The sequence below is a fragment of the Trifolium pratense genome, linkage group LG2, assembly GCF_020283565.1.
Source record: "Trifolium pratense cultivar HEN17-A07 linkage group LG2, ARS_RC_1.1, whole genome shotgun sequence".
NCBI classification, from domain to species: Eukaryota; Viridiplantae; Streptophyta; class Magnoliopsida; order Fabales; family Fabaceae; genus Trifolium; species Trifolium pratense.
Genome location: NC_060060.1, coordinates 40,176,056 through 40,184,441, shown reverse-complemented (window position 1 = coordinate 40,184,441; position 8,386 = coordinate 40,176,056). Strand labels below are relative to the sequence as shown.

Genomic DNA, 8,386 nt, shown 5'->3' with positions numbered 1-8,386 from the left:
TATAAAAAATGTCTTATTATTTTTGTTTATAAAAAGGATAAGGATAATGTTAAATGTCACGACACAATGTCTCAATAACATATCAAATCATTTACAATTTTTCTAATTTTTTTTATAAATAATCTATATGATATAAATTTTCAATCTAACAGTAAATTTTATAAAAGTCGTATTGGTATATCACTTATCCACGATGGACCACTTGTGAAGGTAGTCCACCGTAGCATTAGTCCATATCTAATATCATTCATGTCAAAGAAAAAAAAAATAGTATGTACCAAAAACAATATACTACGATCAGGAGGAGGTCGGAACCATTTGATGTCAAAACTGACATTCGAACCGATTAGATCGTCTAGCTGGCCGGATACTGATGATTAAAAAAAAAGTTTTAAGACCTATTTAATATATTTAATACTTTAACGAGTATCCTAAAAACACTAGTCAGTATTTTTCAAAAATAAATTATCTTAAGGACAATTTAACATATGCTCTAAAAGTTAAGAATGGAAATGTAATAATATTTGTTTGAAATTTGTGCATTATATTTTTTAAATATTAATTTTTGTCTAACTATAAAAGATAGTATTTTCCAATAAAACATTCTGAATTTATACGATCTTGCATGAAATCTAGAATATTTAGGTCCAATGGATGTTTGTTTCGTTTGGGAACTTTTTGAATGCTACAAAATCATATCTGCTAGCTGGACGTGCAGGTGCAGCGCATAAGTTTGTTTTTTGAGCTGTAGTACAACTTACTATTATAAGTATAAACAAACTTACTAAAAAAAAGATACTATGCCTGCAACACGATGTGCAAGTAAGTTGTCAACACAAATGCAATCCCACTAATTTTTATTTTTATGAACTAGGCTACTAATTTTAGATTACATTTTAAATTAAGAAAGCCTACTTGTAATATTTTATTGGTAAATGCTGACGAGTGCTCCCGACACTTTTTAATTTCTTAAATAGGAAGTTTTTTTTTATAAAAATTTATGAGAATGCGTAAAGTCAGCGCATATTTCTTTTAATAGAATGTTTAAAAAATGTCTCGGAAACTCGTTAACAAAATCCTATTTTATTATTTGCTTTCCATTGGTGGGATGGGTGTGGCTGGCATCAAACTGTTGTCGCCATTTGGTAGCTGTTTAATAATATACAACCCTATTATAATGAAGTCGTGTTCCTTGTCATCACCATTAGAGACTCGGTAATCTTTTTATTTTTAAAAATATATAGACCTTAAATGAATAAAAATTTATGATGGAAAAAAAATAAATAAATAGTACAATAGATTATAAGGACATTCATAAACAAATAATTGAACACAAATGATTAAGAAATTCCTTTAAAAATAAATTATTTAAGAGAATAGGAGTTAAATTTCTAAAAGAATCATTTTTTTTGGTCAAAAACAATTTTTTATTATACCTTAATTATTTTTTGTTTAAAATCTCAATCACCAACTCATTTCATTTTTTTTATTAAGGGGAAAATAATAAAAAAATAAAATAACATGGACGCTACATCAAGACACCCATTTCATTTAAAAGTCAAGGAATTAACACAATCCCAACTAAATTTTGAATTATCACCAAGATTAACAAAAAAAGTTAAAGGGATTTAAAATCATGTTATTATATTTATTTAGTAACACATATATGTTTAATAAAAGGTAGAATGAGAAAATAATAAAATAGTCTATGTATTTTTAATATAATATATTTTTTTTGTGTAATCGTGACTAAAAAAAGTTATCAATATTTTTTTTGTCACGAAATATATATAATGACCAAAAATTTCATCCTTAAAGTAAATAAGTATAGTGTTTGAAGTTCGAACACTGTTCATATAATTTGACGTTCACACCTACTGAGATAAGCTTAAAAGAATAAAGTGATCAATATTTGTTACTACTATATATATAAATATTTATTTTTCTGAAATACAAAGCGCTTAAGCCCAAGACAATATAAATATTCTTCTTCACAGTATGTGTTTGGTTTTGCGGTAGACAGAATTGATTTTAACAGAATTGAGTTTGACATAATTGATTTTGACAGAATTGAGTTTGACATAATTGATTTATGTTTGGATATATTCATACAAAAGTGGGTTGAACAAAGAATTTAAGTGTAAAAATCAATTATAAAATCAGAAGCTACAATTTCTAGCTTCAAGTAAATCAATTCTCAAGTTTAATCCTACCACTTTGCATAATTATTTTCACAATTAATTGAGAATCAACCTCAGAAGTTATAATTTATTATTCAAACTCGTCACTAAAGCAAATCCAAGCATTCCATTTAAACAAACAATTTATTTAAAAAGTAAATTATGCTCTGTATTTTTGGATCTGTTTAATAAATGAACCGGAAGTAGTAGTATATAAGGAAATTGATGAAAATTACGAAGAGAAGTAGTAAAGTTTAGTAACAAGAATCCAAACAGTTTGGACCCAACCGCAATTAGCGCTCTTCTTCACCATTCACAATTTGCTTTCTAAATCATCAATCTCACTCTCTTCTTCAACCAAAAACCCTAATTCTCCATTTTCCTCTCCTAACTTCTTCGATCGGATTCGTTTTCCATTTTCAATTCACTCGCCGATCTGATTCATCGATTGTTTCCTCATTCGTTCGATCAGCGTTGCGCGGTTTTTCCTTTTTCAGATCAGCCTATTGTTTCAATGCTTGCTGTACTTGTGGCTAAGATTCATGGTATTTCGATAGGTTATGGTTGGAAAACCAGGGTTAAAGGTGTTTACGTTTACGATTTAGTTTGATTTTTTTTTAAATCTCTTTCTCTGTACGTGACGGATTTACGATTTTGGACATGAGAAGCTCTTTGTTGAATAAATTGTGGATGATTTTCGGCCCTAAACCAAAATTAAACTGGTTAATATTGACTGTGATTACTGTTCTGGCTCTGATTACATTGTTTGGTTCTTCATCTTCCAATGCAATTGATTCCTCGCCTCGGAGACCGGCTTCTCTCATCTACACAAACTACAGGAGGATAAAGGAGCGTGTAGCGGTTGATTATTTGGAGCTGAAATCTGTTTCCAGTGGTGGTTCAAGGCAAAAGGAATTAGGACTTTGTGGAAAAGAAAGGGAAAATTACGTGCCATGCCACAATGTGACTGCAAATTTGTTGTCTGGATTTGAACAGGGTGAGGAGCTGGATCGGCACTGCAAATTGTTGACGGAAGAAGACCGGTGTTTGGTTCGTCCTCCAAAGGAATACAAAATTCCGTTGCGTTGGCCCAGTGGCAGAGATATTATATGGAGTGGGAATGTGAAGATAACCAAAGATCAATTTCTTTCATCTGGAAGTATGACCAAAAGGTACTTCCTTTGGATAAAAAAAAAATCTTTTCAGTTTTTTTTTTTACCACTATTTGAATTTTGAAACCCTTGTATTGATTGAATGATTGTTTGTTAATTTTGAATGATAGATTGCTTGAATGAAAGTAACTTAACTTTTATCAGGGCTGTGATTGATTCATAAAGTTTTTTTTTACTTTTTTTCCTTTACTTTCTATAAATAAATGTTGTGCTGTGGTTTCTCTAGGTTGATGCTACTAGAAGAGAATCAAATTGCCTTTCACTCAGAGGATGGTTTGATCTTTGATGGGGTGAAAGACTACTCTCGCCAAATTGCAGAGATGATAGGGCTAGGAAGTGATACTGAACTTCCTCAAGCTGGTGTAAGTCATCCATTAACCATAATCCAACAATTGTTGTTTTTTTCGAGGAACTGTGTAGTGTTTTACAGGGACAAAGTTCGTGCATGGTACAGTAAGGAAGATTATGCTATTCAGCTTCCCATATATCTCTTCTTGATTTTCACTAAGGTCTGGTCTTTTGTTGGATAATATATGTTACTGATCTATTTTGCTCATAATATAACAGGTTCGAACTATACTGGACATTAATTGTGGATTTGGTAGCTTTGGAGCTCATTTGTTGTCACTTAAAATAATGGCGGTTTGTGTTGCGGCATATGAGGCAACTGGCAGCCAAGTTCAATTGGCTCTTGAGAGAGGTCTCCCTGCTATGATTGGCAACTTCATTGCAAGACAGCTTCCATATCCATCATTATCATATGACATGATTCACTGTGCTCAATGTGGCATCATTTGGGATGAAAAGGGTAATTTTATAGCTATGAGCATTACTTTTTTATTCTTAGCTTAATGGATTTCCTTATAGACTTCATAAAGTTCAAACTTCTTTATCAATATAGTCTCTTAGGTAGAGATTCATATGTCATATATTTTAAATTCAAGTCACAGTTTTTGTCGAAAGTTGTATTTCGTTAACAAATAAGAGAGAAAACTGAGTTCGGCGTGCAATAATTGGTGTTATAGACTGTGAAACCAAAATTAGCATGATTAGGCTACTTGTCAAATCAGTGATTGAGGTATAACTAACCCTTGAAATGAAACAAATGTGTGGTGATCCTCCTGTGTGTTAGAGATATAAAACCATTCTTGACCTTCATCCAACAACTCAAGTTTATGAGATAATTGATACTTGACATGTTGATCCTTTTAAGAATATCTATAATCAAATATCCAGAAGCACCATACTTGTCACCCACCTTATTTATGGTTCCATGAAGAGACATGCAAATAATATTGAACTTTTGTTGGCTACCTCCTAATTACCAAAGCTTTGGGACAGTGGAACTGTGGAACCATGTTAGCGGATACTCTCGAATTGCATACTATTTGGCTTTTCCTAGCATCTCCATAGCCTCTATGTATTTTATGTTAATTCATCTTTTATAAGCTGATTTAATATCTTGGGTATGTCCTGGAATGGAATGTATATGATTTAAGTCCAAATCTAAGTCACTTCCTGGTTTGATTTTGATAGTTTATGCCCAGTAGTCTATGTATCTATTAATATCTTGCTCATAGAACCTAAATATATTTCGATTTATCAAATCAAAGGTGTTCTTTTTTAATTAATTTGTTTTTCAACAATTAAATCGATGGCTTTTCATATCGTTTATATTTGGATGTTGTCCCATTTTCTTGTTTTTCTTCCATTCTTTGTATATCATTTCCATTTGCTTTTTCTATCCTTCCATGACTTTTCATAACATACTGAGTATTGTTTAGCTTCTGTATGAAATGGTATCCTTTGATCTCTAATATTGACCTCATCCTACAGATGGAATGTTCCTCATAGAAGTTGACCGTGTTCTTAAACCTGGAGGATATTTTGTTTTAACATCACCTACAAGCAAGCTACCAGGTTCATCAAGGGAGAAAAAGAGAATCACGTTGAACCCGATGGAAGAGCTGACTCAGCAACTCTGTTGGACGCTCCTAGCTCAGCAAGATGAGACTTTCATCTGGCAGAAGACAGCTGACCTTGATTGTTATGCATCTCGGTAAGGATATTTGAATTAGTGTAGGTGATATATATTTTTTTTGAACAAGACTGCTGCTAGTTATGATATTGTCTTTCTCCGTTGATCACTTGCTAGTTACTATGATAATATAACTTTAGCTTTTGTTTCTTCATTCTAGCAAGCAGCATGCTATTCAACTATGTAAAGAAGCGGATGATACTCAATCATACTACAAGCCTCTTGTACCATGTATTAGTGGTACATCTAGCAAGCGCTGGATTGCCATACAGAACAAATCCTTTGATTCTGAATTTAGTTCAGCTGAGCTTGAAATTCATGGAAAGTATTATTTCTTAGAAGCATTCAGCTTACATCCTCTTCCTTCTGCAAAATCTTTTTCCCGTTTTGATTTGCTTTTCCTTTTCATTAATTTCCCTTTATTATTGCAGGAGTTCAGCCTGACGAGTTTTATGAAGACATGCATTTTTGGAGGTCAGCTGTCGATAATTACTGGTCCCTGCTTACACCGTTAATTTTCTCTGACCATCCAAAGAGACCCGGAGATGAAGATCCACTGCCTCCATATAACATGATCCGCAATGTTATGGACATGAGTTCTAATTATGGGGGTTTGAATGCTGCACTGCTGGAGGAGAAAAAATCAGTGTGGGTCATGAATGTTGTTCCTGCCAGGGCTTCTAATGCACTTCCTCTCATACTAGAGAGAGGTTTTGCTGGTGTTATGCATGACTGGTATGTTGCTATTTGTTCATGATCTAGACAAGTTGTGTTTGATCTAGACAAAGTTTCTTATAATTTAAAAATTGATTGGAGTAAGACTGTTTTTGGTTGAGGGTGATAAACAGACAATACCACGAAAGCCTGATAAATGTATTTCTCATGCACTATCAATGGAAATGCTTATGACAAATAACAGAATTGTAGTTTATACTAGTTGGAAAATTAACAATAGTTTTAGATAATTTACTAAAAAAGATATGATGATGTTCATGATTATTTTATTGCTGAAAATGGTTTGGTGGTGTATGTACCATATGTACAAAATAATTCCCTGGAAACTTTTTATTTATTTAGTAAATTATATTTTGATATTTAATGCAAGATTCGTGAGATTCATAAATATGCAAATAGTTTCCATTAACAAACATACTACAAGTTTCATAAATATGCCGATAATTTCCTTTAACATACTGCATATATGGTGCTGAAATTTCAGTACCAAATATTCAGTTTATTTTTTAGAATTGTTTTCCTTTTGAGAATAAATTTTAAGGTTAATGTAGCATGCACCTGATTTGTTGGATCAAAATTCGTCGAGTTTGTTGCAAAGCTTTTTGTAAAATACTGTTAATGCATATGAACTTCCAGATAATTGTTTTTTTTCTAACTAATGATGTTGATCTTCAGGTGTGAACCTTTCCCCACCTACCCACGAACCTATGATCTCCTTCACGCAAATGGACTTTTGTCACAGTTCATTTCAGAACGGTGCAGCATGATAGACTTATTCTTGGAGATGGATAGGATACTACGGCCAGAGGTATGATCTTGGTGTTTATATTCCTTTTCATGATTGTGCAGGAAAGTTTCATCATTGTTATTTTTAAGTGTAAAGGGACAGTAATCTGGTACTTTCCATCCTCTTCCTTTCTGACCATTTTTTGGGCAAAACCTCCAGAAAGGATGATCTCATCTTGGCAGATGATTGTTTATAAGCCAGTTGACTCTAATGAAGCATGCTCATTTATTGTTGTGAATTCCGTATGAAATGTAATATTGGATTTGTGTTTTTGAATACAAATAGTTGTCAGTCTCAGTGTAATGGAAAGGTCTATGTAGCTTAATTTTTCTTAATACACGTCACTATTTTTGTAGGGATGGATCATTCTTTCTGATACAGTGGGAACAATTGAGATGGCTCGCACGCTTGCAACTCAAGTACGTTGGGAAGCAAGGATAATTGATCTTCAGAATGGCAGTGACCAGCGTCTACTTGTTTGCCAGAAATTATTTTTGAAAAAATGATTGAGCACTAATATATCTCACTAATCACCATGACAGATGAACACAATTTTTTTGCTCTGGTAATTTCTCTACACTCTTCTTTTCTCTATTTAAACTCGGTAAATTTTATTGTTTTGGTAAAAATGAGTAGCATTTTTGTTGGATTAAATTTAAACATCATGGTTTCATTAAAAAAAAACTTGTGCAAGTCATCCCAGACTCAAGGTCCATGATAACTCAAGTCCTCCTGGAAACTCTGAAATTCAGATATGAATTTGGCTATAGCTAGCATACATCTGAAATAATGTCACTATTTATACAATTTCAGGGAATGGATTGTTTAATTGCCACGTGTATATATAGAGCTCAGAGCCTTGACTTCAATCTTTACCACAACTTGGTCAAGAGATTGAAGAAGCTGTAGATTGTGAAGGTTCATGTTGAATTTAGCTACAGTTCTTTTTTATCTTTTTGTCAAGGTTGTTTGTAGTAATTCATTCATCCAATATCTTGTTAGCATTTTTTATTCTTCTTTATTTCTTTATTGATCATTGGAATTATAGCATTTTGTTGAACAATCACCAGTTTTTGAGAAAGAATGTGAATGGCCACGAAATTTAATGAAATTGAGATAGTAGCACAACCTTCCCTTACAGAATTCTTTGAGAAGTGAGAACTCAGTCCATAAGAATTTTGTTTGTTCATCCACTGGGTCAAAGTTTCTACAAATATAATTTCAAATTTAAGAAACTGTTTTCAAATTAAAATTTCTAAGGCAAAACGTTCAAAATTGCCAACAGTAATGCTCTTAGAGAATTTCTATACAGCTAATACTCTTTAAATTAAAATATATGTGGTATAGGATTTATGTATAATTGTGATCCAAATTATAGTAAGAATTTATGCAGTTCTGATAATATATGTTTGGTTTAACGTGATTCCAGATTGTAATTTTTTTTTGTTGTTGGTCAAAACAGATTGTAAAAATT

At 32.3% G+C, this 8,386-nt stretch overlaps 1 protein-coding gene across 1 annotated transcript; it reads left to right on the top strand.

Moving 5' to 3' along the window:
- The first annotated feature begins 2,397 nt into the window (after nt 1-2,397).
- LOC123908417 (probable methyltransferase PMT5) lies at nt 2,398-8,023 on the top strand. The gene is made up of 9 exons (XM_045959039.1): nt 2,398-3,352; nt 3,579-3,714; nt 3,920-4,160; nt 5,189-5,411; nt 5,551-5,711; nt 5,822-6,125; nt 6,801-6,933; nt 7,269-7,477; nt 7,726-8,023. The coding sequence occupies exons 1-8, from the start codon at nt 2,841-2,843 to the stop codon at nt 7,416-7,418; spliced, it is 1,860 nt and encodes a 619-aa protein (XP_045814995.1). The 5' UTR covers nt 2,398-2,840; the 3' UTR covers nt 7,419-7,477; nt 7,726-8,023.
- Nucleotides 8,024-8,386: the final 363 nt, after the last annotated feature.